This window comes from Balearica regulorum, chromosome 3 (assembly GCF_011004875.1).
Source record: "Balearica regulorum gibbericeps isolate bBalReg1 chromosome 3, bBalReg1.pri, whole genome shotgun sequence".
NCBI lineage: Eukaryota > Metazoa > Chordata > Aves > Gruiformes > Gruidae > Balearica > Balearica regulorum.
Window position 1 is genome coordinate 91,210,435 of NC_046186.1, and position 16,749 is coordinate 91,227,183.

Sequence of the window (16,749 nt, forward strand, 5' to 3'; positions counted from 1 at the left end):
TCATGATTCAGCAAGGAAGAAGGAAGGTCAACCTGATTTTGTAATGATGAGTGGGACACAGGAGGGGAATCACTAGTGACAAGTGGAAGGGGGGAAAAAAGTGATAAGTATAAATTAAAGGTTATTAAATATAGAAAGGTGGTAAGGATAGTTAAAGAATTCACAAAAAAAAATATTCCAGGGTAGAAAGTAAATATTATATGAGAAGCCCAGTTGTGGTACAGGAGATAACATATGACAGACACATTTATAAAATTATTATTGCTGATAGAATAAAAGCAGAAGGTTTCGATAACTATTTGCTTTGTGTGTGGAAAAAATCTGTCCGACAAATGTACATCATACAGAAATACCTCCTGATGACTTTCTGGAATGTTAGTAACTAGAAATACTGGTTAGAGATGGTTTCAAAGTAGATGTAGGTACCATCTAGTAAATGAGCTGTTAAATGCAAGATAGTGATCTCAATAAAGGGGCCAAAAGGATGAAATTTCATGCTTTCTGAGGATACAGTGTTCTTTCCTCTTTAAAAGTGTAGGTCCGTGTTGGATCAACCAGAACTAGATTTCAAAAATATTTCTCAATTTCACAGTCTAAGAGATATCTCTAAGTAGCCTTCAGGTTACATTAATGAGTCTTTCAAGTAGAGGAAATGAGAATCTCATCCTCAGCAACACCGAGTCCATCTCAGAAAGGGCCCAGGCATACCATTTTTACAGCATGTCCTTGGAAATTGGCAAACAAATGCTGTGTTACACCATTGGCAGGAGATGGAGGCTAAAACTCTTTTTCCCTTAATAGTTCTGCCTGGATTCCTCACACTGAAATATGGGCATTTTATCTGTTTTGTTGTAATATGATACAATGAGGGATGTATTTCTAGGATGGTTTATCTTCTTCCTAAAGCAAACCATTTTTAAAAGCACGATGTTCTATTAATGTTTAGAAGTTTAGGGTGCACTTTGTAGAAAGAAAAAAAAAAATCATTCAAAGACTCATGTATCCTTGTTAGTAGTTTCTGGATAAAGAAGTTTTATGTAAAAGGAAGGTGTGTACGTCTGTATGTGGCATGTACACAGATCTCCTTGCTCTGGGATTTTTAGAGGCAACCTGCTGCTTTGGTCTTCTTGACAGAGTCAAATGTGGTTGCAATTAGGTTAGATCAGAGCAAAGACAGTTGTCATTACTTGAATGCGATTCATTTTCTTGCTCAAGGATTCCTTATTAGTTGAGTTCATCCTTGCACTCTGATGTTTGCTTACATCTTTAATGTTAACAGTCTCGAAATGTCACGTGCACTCAACTGCGAACCAACAAAATGACCCCTGCAATGCAGCTTAGCATTAATATTGTTTTGTAGGAGGGGAAGACATTAATAAGTGATTATATATAATTCCTGAGAGGTGTCATCAATCTGCTTTTATCTCTAGTGTTGTGGGGTTTTTAAAAAATAATTTTAAAATGTGAAAAAAAAAAAATTACCTACAGAAAGTAACATTTATAGGTAGAAAAGATTGTTTATATTTTGGAAGTGTTAAACTTGTTTCAGGACTGTTCTTTGTGGCTAACTCTCTTGATTTTTTTTTGATTTTTTTTTTTTTTACCCCACCCCCAAAAATGTGCATGATCCAGACAGGAATAACACCACAAAGCTTGTTTATTTTGGCAATAATTTGGTTTCCCAGTAAACAGCAGTACTTGTGATCCCATTCCCAAGTGGGGATGCCTTACTTTGTTAAAGATCCCTTGGTAATAATAGTTTAAAAGTATTAAAAAAAATTCTAATGAACTCAGTGACCATGTTAATTCATAAGGGCTGAGAACCTAATTCAGTAGCTGTCTATTTTTTCTTATACCATTTAGGTTTGAGGTAGGTTTGTGTTTGAAATTTTTTTTGCAGATTTTTTTTTCTTTCCAGAGGAAACTTCTGAAGTGCCTTCAGTATCATGTTCAGCCTTTTAGGATGATTTTTGTTAATGTGTTGCAGCATTCAGAGTGAAAATTTGTTTGATAAGATCCTTATTATAATATTTACATGTCTACTGATATGCAGTGTGACTGATAAGGTGACAGTATAAGGGACCACATTCACTCTAGTTCCTCTGTATCACTTTCTGGTCAGAAGTCTGGCGTAATGGAACATACCACCTTGAAAGGCATAAAGTAGGTTTTTTCAGTTCTGAACACTTTTCATTGCTTTATTTCTGTCTCACTGAACAAATGTGAATGTTAATGCACCCACTGAAGTGGCTACTGCATTTTTTCAGAAGATTAAGACTCGGGAGTTCATATGCAAAGCAACATGCCAAACAGCTTTGATTATTGTCATGTTGATCATAGTTATAACTACAGAAGCACAGAATAAGGAGAAACAAAATCCTGAAAATATATATAAACAAACTGCATTTTGGTGTTCTTATTCACAAATGATATTCATCAAGTCTGAAAAAAACAGCCTCCAATAATAAAGAAATGTACATTGAAGTAAAGATGTTCTTGAAGTATGCCCCTTACCTGTATTGTTCTATTGTCTGTCTTTCCTACTAATTTACAATTATTCGTTGTAAAAATATTAGATGTTTAAATTAATGCTATTTGGGGGGAATCTATATTTGTGTAAGCTAATTTAAAACTACTTAACCTAGTAATAAACCAAATGAAACTATTTACTAGAGAGATTTCTATGTGACAACTCTTTCCTTGTGTTTTTTACTTTGTATCCTTTTGGTGTACCCAACTGAGAAAGTGTTCGCTGTTGTGCTACCCACCTTTCCTAGACTGATTTCCCAGCAACACTCTTACTTTTACAAACATCTTTCAAAATATAATTGCATGTTATTATGAATATTACAGGGTATTAATCTGCCTGAGTTCTTGCCTCATACTTAAGCCATTGTTTATGCACAAGGTTGCATTCAATAAAGGAAACCAGAGGAGAGCCTCAAAACATTTTTCTTCTTTTGTTGAATACTAGAGATTTCATTTAAAAGTGCTGTGATGGAGAGGCTTATCCCCCCCTCAGTCCTGCCATTTGTCACACACCCTGACTGCTCTCTCAGCAGTAGCAGAGTAGCCGTTTCTACAGGATTGCTTATGTCTGGAACCAAATCTGGTGCTGTCCTCACTGTTTGGATCAGTGTATAGCAGTGGTACGTAACAAGGGATTTGTGGGTGGTAACTAGACTATTCACATGAGCAAGGCATCACTTTGCTGTTTTCAGTGGTGAGCAGAAAAGAGCGTCTTTCATCTGCTGCTGGAGCTCTTGCCATCAGATTTACTTTGTGAAATTGTGTTCGGTTGTTGCAGTAGAATGTTTCTCTTAAAAGCTGTTAAAACACAGACATTAGGATAAATTCAGAGGTGAATGTAGAGCTTTTATACTATTAAATCAAGGCCACTAAAAGTTGCTTTTGTTTTCTCCCTCTGCTTCCAAAAGCACAAGTTTGTAATATCAAGATTATCTTAATCTTACTTAAAAAAAAAAAAAGAAAATTAAGGAAATTGAGGGACAATTAGAAACACATAATCAGAAAAAAAAAAAAAAAGTAGTAAGGAAATAGGGAAGAGTCTGAATAGCGTCTTTACTGTAGCTCATGCCTCTGTGCCTTTTGTGAGTTACTGTTAAGAGTTTCTGTAATTAGAAAGTAGAACTAAGAGCGATTGTGCAGATCTGTATATAGCACCTTTGGGTTTCAACTTTTACCTAAACCATATGGTATTTAGAGGCACTACATTACAAGAACGTTGCATGTAGCAATGCTTCCCCTCAGTGAATGCCATCTCTTCTTTCCTGTGAAAAATTGTGCTTGGTAGAGCTGCGTTCTAGTCCCTGCACTTTCTATATGCTTAGTAACAGCATGGATGAAAGATGCCTAAACAGCTGTGGGGCATGTAGTAATGCTGGATAACTGTGTAGTACTCAAGAGACAAAATTAATCTGTCGATTCATGATGTATCTAGTAGAAATACAGTAATCTAATGAGCAGTTTAAGGTTTTCCTTGGAGAGCCTGTTGATGTAATAGAATAGTGCTTACACTTGAATAGCTGATAGCATGTAAATAGAAAAGGCAAAGAGTGGCAAGGGAAAGTGAGACAGAAACTCATGTGTTCCCTGAGGTGTAAAAGAAGAAGAATTTGGAGAGTCAGATGAGGAACATTTCAAAACCCATTTTCATTTTCTTCAGCACTGGTACAGGAAGGGAGTTTCCATCCATCCTAAGGGCTTGTTTGGGTAAGTGTGGACTATTTTGTAAGGATTAGGAGGATTTAGGTGCTTGGAATTTGTTTTGTTACACATTATTTTGATTAAATGAAAACATTTGGACTTGATTAAATTAGTTTATCTGGAGCTGTTCAAGGTTGTTTGAGTATCTTGAAAACAAATTAGATGATGTAATTACATGGACAAACTGTGTATCAGTGGTTTCCTAGCTTCTTTGTTGATGATTTCATGCCCTATTCTTGTGTTTCCAACCCATAGTCATGGCAGCTTTATCGGGATACTTGTTGCAAATGTTCTCTTTTTTCCTGTGCATTCAGCCTTTCAGAGACTCCTTGTGGGGGCATGTCGACACACCTTCTCTGCTTGGCTCATTTTGAACAGTGATACCCAACAAGCTGTGCCAGGTTGGGGGGAATTAAGGCCTTTGGATGCTAGAGAAATCAAAACTTGTTATTACCAATTAATTGCCCAAGTATGAAAAGATTACTTAAAATGTTTGTAATTCCTTAAACCTTTCTCAACCTTTCTAAAGGATGAATGTTCATGTATATTAAGAAATCGTTAAATTTGTTCAATCATATGTTGGCTGATCCTTAAGAGACAGTTGAGAGACTTGGTTTACAGCAGATCTGAGTGAAGAATTTGTTGCCTTTCTTATGTCCATTAATACTTTCTTTGATTTGTTTATAAGATATCCATGTGTGAACTGAAATTTCTTGTTGTCTTGTGCAGACCTATCTCCACATTTTTATCAGGCTCCGAGCAGCTAGAGGGTTTCACACCATAATGGATATTTGTATGTCCTTTTTTTTTTTTCTCTTTTCAGAGGAAATGGCAACAGCCCAGTGAGAATCAGGCTCCAGTGCACCCTTAGTCTGAATGCCAGTTGTGAACATACATGCAAACCCATCATCTTCTAATGGTCTCTCTGAGCACATGGGTCTGGTTTTTGTCAGGAACGTCCCCTAAGCCTCTGGCAGTGTTCAGCCATTCTGTTTGTTTAAGCTCTTTAACCTCAATGACAAAACAAAAAACTTTCATCAGTTGAGCTGTTCAAACATACCCTGGCTTTATATCCTGTTACTATCTTAAGTGGTCCTTTCCCCAGGGCTCTTTCGTCTTTGTTAACCTGAGATTCCCAGAGCCTTGTTGAGGAAAAGTAGCGTTTCCTTCCTTTGCCTTTTTGGAGGCTTGTCCCCTGCTTCGACTCACTTTTCTCAAATGGTCTGTGTGTAATTCCAGCTCTGGTGAAGTTGTATGCCTGTGATTTCCAGCACCAATGTCATAATCAAATGGCCCTTTCTCCTGGCCATAAACGACCTGAGGAAACGTCGTAAATAGCATGTGTGAGCTCACTATGCCTATTTAAAATTATCTGATATTTTATTTCAGTGTGTTTCATTCTTCATTTTTTGTTTTTTAAGTTCTCATAATATTTGCCATTTGAGATTATCAAGCTTTCAGTTTAGCCTGGCGATCACATCATATTTGTTTTTACATGACTAAGTATAACTTACAATTGTATATTTCAGAATTTTTAATTTTTTTATTACAGAATTTAATATTCTCTGAATAGATTTAATGTATTCTCATTTAAAGTTCATTCCTCATACATTAGGCCAGACCTTCAAGAGATGTAAATAAATATATCTGCACATAAATCAGTTGACTGAGTGATTTGCAGCACATGATAATGTAGGCACCTTGGAATTTTTGTGTTCTATGTAAATACTGAGAAATTAAATATTCTTCATTATTTACCTCAAACTAGAGCTTTCAGTAGCATTTGCACTTATTTGCACAAGTTGTTTGTGCAAATATCCACAGCAAAGACTTATGAAGAGTGACATGAATGAACTCTTTTCTATTCGTATCTTACTTATCAGTATTTTAGCACAAACTTTTGTTGGCTTGAAAGCAAAGCTTTTCACGTGCCCGTTGGTTACCCAGCAGGCTTCTGCAGGAGAGGAAAGCCTGAAGAGCGTCCTGTAATGTAGAGACACCCACATAATGTGGCCATCCAGGTGCCAGCTGCTTTATAGGAACAGGAGCTTGGAAGAAATTAATTTATTTAATTTATTAATTTATTTTGGTGGAAATACTGGGTATGTTTATGTTGTTTAAAAGCTAGATTTTGCACATTACCTTGTATCTCAAGGCCAGAGGGAGCAGGAAGAAAATCTATGGAATAGGCTTCTTGCACTCAAGGAATTCCTCAGTGAGACTATTTCTGTCTGCCTTTGTTTCACTTTACTACTTTGAAGCACCAAAGTGCTGTCCCCTTAATGCTACTTTACACTATTTCATTGTACTTTTGCAGGAAAAAGATTTTGCTCTTGTGAGACCCCACCTGGAGTACTGCATCCAGCTCTGGGGGCCCCAGTACAGGAGAGACATGGAGCTGTTGGAGAGAGTCCGGAGGAGGGCCACGGAGATGGTCAGAGGGCTGGAGCACCTCTCCTGTGAGGACAGGCTGAGAGAGTTGGGGTTGTTCAGCCTGGAGAAAAGGCAGCTCCAGGGAGATCTAATTGCAGCTTACCAGTACCTGAAGGGGCCTACAGGAAAGATGGTCAGGGACTGTTTATCAGGGAGTGTAGTGACAGGACAAGGGGTAATGGGTTTAAGCTGAAGGATGGTCGATTTAGATTAGATGTTAGAAAGAAATTCTTTACTGTGAGAGTGGTGAGGCACTGGAACAGGTTGTCCAGCAAGGTTGTGGATGCCCCATCCCTGGAAGCGTTCAAGGCCAGGTTGGATGGGGCTTTGGGCAACCTGGTCTAGTGGAGGGTGTCCCTGCCCGCAGCAGGGGCATTGGAACTAGATGATCTTTAAGGTCCCTTCCAACCCAAACCATTCTATGAAAACCACCTTAGCTTTCAACCTTGTTCAGGCAGATCTTTACAAGTACCTAACATTCTTTGTACGTTGTCACCGTTACAGTAAAACTGCTCGTTTGTGGCTGCTCAGGGAGAAATGGTACCAGAGAGAGAGATAGCTGTCATGCTTTTATTACTGTTGGAGTCAAAAATCCTTAATTTTGTCCTGAAGAGCAGTTCTGTATGGATGTCTTTTATACTTCACAAAAAAGTGAAACCTGTGCTGCTGTGGATAGCGTTCCAAAGTCAACCGGGCTTTTTAGTACAGTGTTACAGCTTGAAGTACTTTCAGTCAGTTTATATGAAATGAAAATAGGAGATAAGATGAGAAAAATATTAAATATACATTTGCAGAGTGGAGTGGAATAACAATTCTGGCTGTTTACATTTGTGTGTGGACCTATCTGGCGATCAGGCGTCACCATTCCAGACCCTGTCAATACAATGTGAGGGTGCTCTGTGATGAGCACTGTTTCTTGAGCACTTTTCCTGCAGCTGGGTTGGAACTCCTTGGACTGCCGAATGTCCTACTTCTTGCAACACACAACACACAAGGTTCCTTTTCCAATACTGAGGGTTTATGATATTAATAGTAGCAATAGGCTGCAGTTGTCCAGAGATTACACCATTTGGAATAAACTGGTTTCCTAATTACCTTGCGGTATCTACAGTTTCTCATTTTTATTGTAATTCAATATAGACTGAGCAATACCAATCCTGCAAAATGCTATAATTACTGTAAAGTCTAGATTTTTATTTATTTATTTTTACATCAGAATCTTGTCTTAAAGCTGACAAATGGATACTGTATGCTATTCCTCCAAAAATCTTTGATTTCTGAAAAAATGAACTTAGTTTGTCTTGAACAAAAACCTACAGTAATTTTTCCTGTTGTTTTTACATCATTTAGTTCTTGAAAACGTTGACAACTCAGCTAGATTACAGTTGATTATAAAGTCCTGCATCATATTTTTAGAGAGTGCTGAATCATGTTTATTACTGTTTGTATCTCTGAGTTAAGAAATACTTTTAATTTGATGTTGACATTTTTCATGTTTCATCTGATAATTTATATTACTGTAAATGTGGAAGTACTAGCTGACACAGAAGTAATTACCCATGTCTTTATATTGAAGTTAAAATATTTTAATACTTTGGAATTTGTCTCTGAAATCATTTGAGTAGAATCTCTCAGTATTTTTATGATCTTCATGGGTGGGTATACAATTTAGCTTCTTTTATCTGAGAGATAAATGTTAAGCAAAAATCTACATACATAGTAAGACATGGTTTTCCAGAGAACAACCAAAGCTTACAGTGAAAATGGAAAACTTATCCCAGTACTGTCACCAGTACTCTCTGGTGAGTTTTTCCCTAGTCTTCCAGGGAACTGTAGGTTATCTAGGTTTTTCAGAAATGGGAGGCTGACTAAGAGTAACTGTACTGAAGTGTGAATAAGAGGTGCAGCCAGGCACCACATTAATTTAGCATCTTGCTTAACAGCATAATGAAATAAAGTAGCTGGGATTTCTAAGGGAAGAATGTGCTTTTCATGGAGAGAAGATGTGAACCAGGCAGAGGTCACAAGGAGGGGAAGGGAAGTGGTTCTACCACAAAGCAATCAAAATCGCATGTCAGATGGGTAGTCATTCCTCAGATGTTGGAATAACAAAGGGACCCAGCCTTGTCCCTTTCCTCCTCAACGTGTGTGATTTGTGGTCAGATAATACTAAAGCTCAAGTCATTAACAATATTTTTCTTTCTGTTTTCATTTCAGTTATTTGCCACCTTCCATGCATGAATGGAGGCCAGTGCAGTTCTAGAGATAAATGCCAGTGCCCTCCTAATTACACTGGTAAACTTTGTCAGATCCCTGTGCAGACTGCCAATACTCCAAAACTGTACCATCACCCACAACAGGTGAACAAGGCTGTAGGATCACAAATTGTCCACTCTACTCATACTTTACCACTGACAATGTCTGGACAGCAAGGTGTAAAAGGTAATTTCTTTCTTGACAGATATTTTTTTCCTTTGGAGTTGATTTTAACAACTAATTTTGGGTATCCAGCCAGTAACAATAGTGATCTGTCTACATAGTTTGAATCAACTTGAATCATGAGCTCACTAGAATGACTGGAAAGTATTTTGCTCAATGACTGAAATAGTAAGAAATAACAGTGCTATTGAAAAATGTTCGTAAGTAAATTTGCTTCGCTTTATGGTGGAATTTAATGCAGCTTGCAGAGTAAAAGGATAATGCAGGGGACTTCTTCCGGGAGTGTAGACCTGTTCAAAAAGAGAATGATTATGGCTGAACAGAGTCCATAAATTGCAGTATAGCTAGATAGAAAGTTGCAGGTGATTCTATGGTTAATAGCAGAGGGAAGAGACAGTGCTTTTCAACATAAGAAAATTTAAATCTATCGTAAAACCAAAAATACAATCCATGTTTATCTTTGCTATATCATTTGGTAAAGTCCTATAAGTTAATTTTGTGGTGAAGATAGGTCATCATATGATTCAGTTAAACATAGCATTCGTTCAGGTCATATATCAATATCATAGGAAAAAAATGGTAAGGATTTCTATTGCTAATGCTGTGAAGAAGGCAGAGGATCAGAAACAATAAAAGCTGTGATGTTAATCAGATTTTGCCCACTCAAAGAAAGTTCAGTCAGCTTCAGGTTTCCATTTCCCCTCATACTTTTTGTGAGGTGACAAGTTCTGATGACCTTGAAGAGAAGTGTTGAATTTGTTTCCTGTGTGTCCTGTGACTCTAGGTAGCATTTTATCTGGGTGCGATCCTGTCCATCTGGAACAACTCCTGCAATTCAGTTTTACAACATATGAATTAGTGTGAATGTTGTTTGTTTGAATTGCCAGATCGATGGGGGGTTTTGGGGTTTTTTTCCTGAGGGTAATTTTATGATTATCTCTTCAAGATTGCTACCTCTAAATAAAAAGAAAGTATAGGGGGGGAAGATGTGAGGAGACTCAGTTGTTGGCAACTAGTTCCTGAATAACTTTGCTGAAAGAGGCCAAACTATTTATATGTTTGTAATAAATATAATCTAATGTAGTAATTCTGTTTTCAGACAGGGACATAGCTGTGAAGGAAGTGTTGATGGTATCCTTCTGGAAAAACAATATTTTATAAATGCTTTTTAAGTATCTGCTCCATCTTTTCAATGGATTTTTTTTTCTAGGGACTGCTACCCAGTCCATTGGGAAATAGTTTCCACTGACATGTTGGAGTATTAGTCCCTAAAGCTCCCCAGAACTTTTCAGACTCTAAACAAAAAAAGGGGAAAGGGGGGAGGAATAAGTGAATAAATTAATATAATTAATATATTATTTAATCAGATTTAGAGTTGCTGTCTTAAAATACACAATAGGTTTCTCATTGCTAAAGAATCTGACCACTTGAACATTTTTTTTCCTGACCTTCTTGTCCTCATCAGAACCATCAGGAGTTACAGTGCTTTTTCTTCTCTTTCCATGCCCAAATGAGGATGTTGGACTGTGAAGAGAGGAGTATTTCATTTCTTTCAAGGAAAGAATAAAACAGTTCATCCTGAAATGGCTGGCAGAAATAAAAATTAATCAGCACATCTAGGCAGTGATCCAAGACCTGGAGAGGATTGTGGTAATAATATTACATCTGAGGAACCAGCCTAAATTTGATGTTTTCAGCATCTGAACATCTCTAGGTGGACTGATAGATTAAAGCAGAACTATCAGTGATTTCTTTTGAGGTCTAATATATTCTTTAGCAGCTGGAGAAATTAGTTGAAAGACTCCCTTTTCATACATAAAAAAGCATGATAGTAAGTAGGGGTGAGGTTTGTTATTTTCACAGCCAGACTATGCTGTCTTATCTTGCCCTGCAAAACGAGTCTAATAGCCTGAGAAGGGCCTTAGTGCTTCTTTTTGTAATGCTGAATCTTTTCCTTGTGGGTTTACCTGTAACAGAACTGATGTAGCAATAAATTTTGCTTGCCTTCTGCAACAGACAAGATCTGAAGAGCCATTGAGGCCATGTTTTGCTGACTTTCTACTACCTTATTCCTGATGTTTCTGTCTGCAATATATTGAAGATTTTCATAAATGAAACAATGCAGGGCAGAGTAAAAATAAGTTTTGGGTTTTTTTTAAGGAGTTCCTATGTGAGACCAATTAATGCTGAAAATGTGCCTAGAGAAATGAAAATAATGTGAAATATCAAAATAATACAATTTAAAGCAGCTGAAATAAATGAAATGTGCTTCCTTGGAAATGGAGCTGTGAGGTTGAAGTTTGTAAATAAGAATTGAAAATGCCTTATCAAGTTCCACAGAACAGTCTGGCCTCCTGTAGGCAAGGAGACAATTCAGAAGACTCAACAATCTAGTATGTATTATAGAGAAAATATGTCAAATTATATTAGTTGGTTCTTGATGTTTGGAAGGGGTATTACATCTAATGGATTGGCTGGCCTCGAGTAATCTGTGCAGTACTTGCTGATGAGAGAGACCCAGCCAGACATGGTAAACGCTAACTTTGTTATGCAGCTTACAAACTATAAAACTTTTTACACACCTCTCCTCCCTGCCCCCCCAATAATAATTTGAGCTACATGTTTAAAGGGCATTTTGTGTTTCAGTGAGAAGAAGCTTGAGGGTCATAAACAGTTCTGTGCACATTAAGTTGACTGGAGGGTCTCAATCTGTATACCCAGACTTAAAACTACAACTGTATTTAAAAACGGAAGTATCTGAAAAACATTGCCTCCCTCTTTATCTGCCAAATCCTGAATTCAAAGTTCAATGAAGGGAGTGGTGGTTTTAGATGGTTGAGATGCTGGCAAGTGTTGCAGGGGCAAACTCAGGACTTGGCAGGTATATAAAGGTGAAGGGATGAAATCTGAAGCTTTTTCTGTGTTCCAGAGAAAGATGATGGATCTGAAAAAGAAAATAAAGCTTACTATATATCCAAAAATAACCCAGTGGAGTTTGAATTCTGGAACTTTGAATGGGATTCTTATTACACAGTATGACCACAAATATTAATGTCACACCAGCCAATTTGGACATCCATGTTTATGTAGCAGTCTTTACAATGCTATAACGTCGTTCTTTCCTGTGTGAAGAGTTTTCATTTTCTGCGTTGTGAATGAGACTCTATGCATTCTTTCAGCCTTCTCTCTAACCCCCAAATTTGGGCTTTGTTTGTATTTTGGTCACTTCAAGGCACTCTATAAAAATTCTAATGTACAAAAAAGAGATGCCTTAGAGGTGCCTAAGATCTTTTTTTTGACATATTTTATTACCAATTTTAATGTGTTTTTCCTTCATTTATTTTAGTGAAGTTCCCTCCTAACATAGTGAATATCCACGTGAAACATCCCCCTGAAGCCTCAGTTCAGATCCATCAAGTTTCAAGAATTGACAGCACATCAACAGGACAAAAAGCGAAAGTACCTCAGCCAGGACATCCACAGGTCTCTTACCAAGGTCTTCCGTATCAGAAGACCCAGAAAGGACATACTACTTACACAAATCAACAACCCATTCCTCATATGTTTCCTGTTTCAGTTAAAACTCAGCTTGGGCGCTGCTTCCAGGAGACTATTGGGACACAGGTAAGAAACGTTTGCTAAGGCTTTGAGACACATAGCTTTAAAACAATATCATAAAGGAATTAAAAAATTCTTCACCAATAACAGGCAAAGGATGCATTTGACATTCTTTTCCAGAAAATTCCTGTGAGAATGGACTGTAAAATGTTTTACAAAGTAACATTCTTCTGAACCTTCTTCTCCTTCAAGCAAATATCTTTATTTTCTGTGTATTTGGATCCCTGATGTTCTGATTTCAGTTATTCTAGCCATAACCTCTCCATTTATAATCTATTTCTCCAAATTCAAAAACATGACTTAAATCCTAGCTCCATCTCTCCTGATTGAGCAGCTAAGGTTACACCATCTTCCACAGCTTGTACTGTCCTTTGGTTTAATGAGTGCTTTTGCACGTGTATCTCAACAGCCAGTGTTTTTCAAGGAGTTGCAGTTTTCACTGAAGTTCCTATTCAGCAACTTCATATGTTTTACAGTATGGTAGGGTAATGTTTTGAATCTGTTGAAATGTGACCATTGAATGGGGTAGAAAAATCATGAAAGCTGATTGAGTGTTTGCTAGAGCATTAAAACCTTAGTTAGGTTTAAAATAATATGTTCATGTCAGTTTTTACATATGACTATTCAAAATTGCAAATCTTTTTTCAGCTCTTGAAAGCACTTTAAGTGACACAGCATTATCATTTTCGCATATTTGCAAATATATGTAAATATATGGAGAGACAAAAAAATGCATTTGTGGAGAGATTGTAAAAAAGTTAGTAAGACCCTGTTATTTATTGCTTATCACCTTGCCAAAATTTAACTTTTCAGATCAATTTTTTTTTTTTTACATGCATGCCTCAGGCTGAAATTTTGTGGGAGGTTTCAGAAAAATCACTCGTTTTGAGGGATGATGTTAGAGTACGAATATGTTGCTTTATTCAGGCTAAAAAAATAATTTACAACTGTTTCAATGAAGATTTGGATCATCTGTATGCTTTGAAGTAGAAGCTTAAATTTATCAAAAAGGTCACTCTGGTTTTGGTCCTTCCAGTAACATGCACCCAAAGTTCACCAATTTTCAAGCATCTAAAAACATATCTATTTACAATATATTCCACAAACTTTTGATAGGTGTTGGCAGCAAAATTCTCCAAAGGTTTCACCTGCACAGAGCATGGTCTGTCTTCCCCTCAGAGGCACAGCACCTGTCACCTCTGAAATGCAGGACTGGAGTAAAATATCCTTTACATATGTTTTTTCTAGCTGTCAGTGAATGCTGTGATGCCAAGCATTAGAACTAACAACAAGGAAATTTTCTCATGGCTCCCAAGCAGCATGCATACAACAAAAAAAAAGAAAAAAAAAGGGGGAAAAAAAAGCAAGAAGGAAGAGACCTCACTCACAGAGGGGCGAGCAGCTTTGGAGAGGATCAGTGATGGGGAACAGACAGGAGCAGAAGCAGGATGCTGTCAGAGGCAGGGTGAGGATAACGAAGGTGGCAGATCCCAGGATAGTGATAGCAATTACCTGCTGGAACCTCAAATTGAAATCACAGTTCCGTAGCCTCGGTCATCCTCCCTCAGCTCCAAAGAACTGACTTTTTTTCTTGTAAAATGTTTTTCTCTTTTCCTTTCAGTGACTGGCTTCTACAGAGTATTGTAGCATTCCTACTAGTGACATAATTAACTCTAGTTTCAGAAGTCATTGCTGTGGAAGTAAAGAGTCCAAAACCTGCTCATGCTAGGTCATCACATGAGGGTGTTTAAAAAAAAATTCATTCTGAAAAATGCTATAGAAGGAGTAAATTTAAATGTCATCATGCCCCAGAAATATTTCTAGAAGACCAGAGTTAAGTTTGTGTATGGAACATTAAAGGCCAGTGTTTGGTAATTGTTGAATGCGTGATTTGGGATCCACAGTGTTAATTTCTAGGCATGAACCCTTCATGCTTGTCTATTTCAGGAATAGTAAAACCTTGAATTTGTTCTTTTACAAGTGTTGAAGCACATGTTCAAATGAAAGTTCATGGATTTTTACATGGCAAAATGAAGCAGGGCCTGTGTCAAACAACCATTTCGCTGTATTTCCTAAGAATGAGAGATCTAACATAGCATTATAATGTACAATCATAAAATGCTGGAAATAATTGTAATAATAGTTGTTTATTACTTATTTGCATTTCTGTTTGCACTCATATATAGGGGAAGACAAAATTCTTTCCTCCATCTTAGATTTGGCAGCGGATGCTGCATCTTTTATCTCTTACCTCTTATGCTTGGTGTATTTCTTGTCTGTTCTTTCTGCTGCATGAATGAATGAGGTATTTTGAATGACATATCCAAACTTGCAGTGTCCTATGCATGCCCTTCACATTGACACATCTGCCCCTCACAGTGCTTTAAAAACTAAAACTTCCTCATTGCTCACCAGAAGACAGTAACATGCTCATTTTAAAGGGGGAGAAAAGGAGAAATATGCCTGCATTGCCCTCATACCTGACTTGGAATCCTACTAAATGCTCAATCTCCAATTTTTATAATGGGTTTTTTTCATTTCAGTATTCCCCTAGAAAAATGTGTCTTTGCAGTGCTCTCAAGAAAGGGAAGTGCCTCCTAGTTTAGAATAATGCATGTTCTTATTTTTTTACAAATTTCATTGATTTTTCAGTGTCAGTCTTGGAGAAGAGCATAGTAAGGATTTCAAAGGCCTTTTGCTATTTAATTTAATGGTTCAATTTAGAATTGGAGTTTTACTGTGGCATTTTGTAGAGCATTCATTTAAGACCTTGCCTAAATACAGATTGAAGTGACTCATTCACCTTTCAAATTTGAAACTGAAATGTTAATGTTTTTCCTGCGGTCATGCAATGCATGTGATTTATTTGTATGTTAAATATACCTTGAACTGGAAAAACTTTTTTCCCTCTTAAATAGATCTATTCTTAAAGAATTTGGTTTTCTGTTTCTTTGATATTTGCTTTGCTAAATATGAGGGTTCTCTTTATTTGTTCAGACAAGCTGCTAAACTGAGCTTTCCCTATTAGTAGCAATGTGTTACAGCTTTCTGGAGTTTATGCTGGATAATTTTGATATCCATACTGTTTTCAACAATCATCAGTGTTTATACATTTTTTTACAGGGTGGATTGTATGTTTGGCTTCAGAAATGTTTTATTAAATATCCTGAGATCAGAGGTGACTTTCCTGTCTATAGAACAGATTGATGGAAGGATACGTGTGTGGCCTCTTGTAGGCAGATCTACCAAGTTAATAAAGACTTTGCTGAACTTAGTTTTGGTCCAGGCTAAAAGCACAGGATAAAAACAGTATCAGAATCTCTACTGTGGTTTTGTGTGTGTGTAATGTCTACCATTCTATGTTTCTCTCCATCTCTTGTTCTCTCCTTCTTCTTTGAATTTCAGCTGGTCTTCAATTACAGGTCCTCTAATTTTAATCCTTTGGTTTTTTTCACAACCTTCTGTGGAATATTTTTCATTTCCCAATGCATTCTTCCTCACCCCACCTTAGTTAATTCCTTTAATGTATCTTGTTCAAAAACAGTAGTCCTGCAAAAACAGTAGGGTAGTTGCTATACTCAAATCCCAAGACAGCCAGGGCGTATTTTCTACCGTGCGTTTCCAGCAGAGCGCATACTGTTAAAGTTAGCAACTGGAGCCACCCTGAACTGAAGTTTGGAGGGCATTATGGTACAGATAGTTGAAGAATCTGGTTGTATTCTTAGGCCTCTGATCACTCCTAATTAACATCATAGAAATTCTTCTAGACCTCCTATTCGCTTAGTTGTCTGTAGTATCATAATTGACTATAACCAAAGGCAGCAACCATGAGAAAAGCGTACTAAAAGGTGTGTGAAAAGATGTCAATCTACAAGCTTAGAAGGACAGGACAGGAGGAGAGAGAAGAGGGCTAGAGGAATGAAATTTCCTAGTTTAATTAGAATAGATAAAGATGTATGTTTTCATAAATATATATACACATGTATGTATGTGTTGCTCAATTGTGACTGTTTTCTGAAGTGTCCTCAGCAT

The 16,749-nt window shown here is 37.1% G+C and overlaps 1 protein-coding gene across 8 annotated transcripts in view; it reads left to right on the top strand.

Moving 5' to 3' along the window:
* LTBP1 (latent transforming growth factor beta binding protein 1) overlaps positions 1–16,749 on the top strand; it is a 204,593-nt gene that overhangs the window by 85,062 nt on the left and 102,782 nt on the right. For all 8 annotated transcript variants that reach the window (XM_075748916.1, XM_075748918.1, XM_075748917.1 and 5 more), the window contains 2 exons: positions 8,878–9,102; positions 12,446–12,723. In XM_075748916.1, the coding sequence (XP_075605031.1) occupies positions 8,878–9,102; positions 12,446–12,723 (503 nt within the window). The remainder of the gene's footprint in view (positions 1–8,877; positions 9,103–12,445; positions 12,724–16,749) is intronic.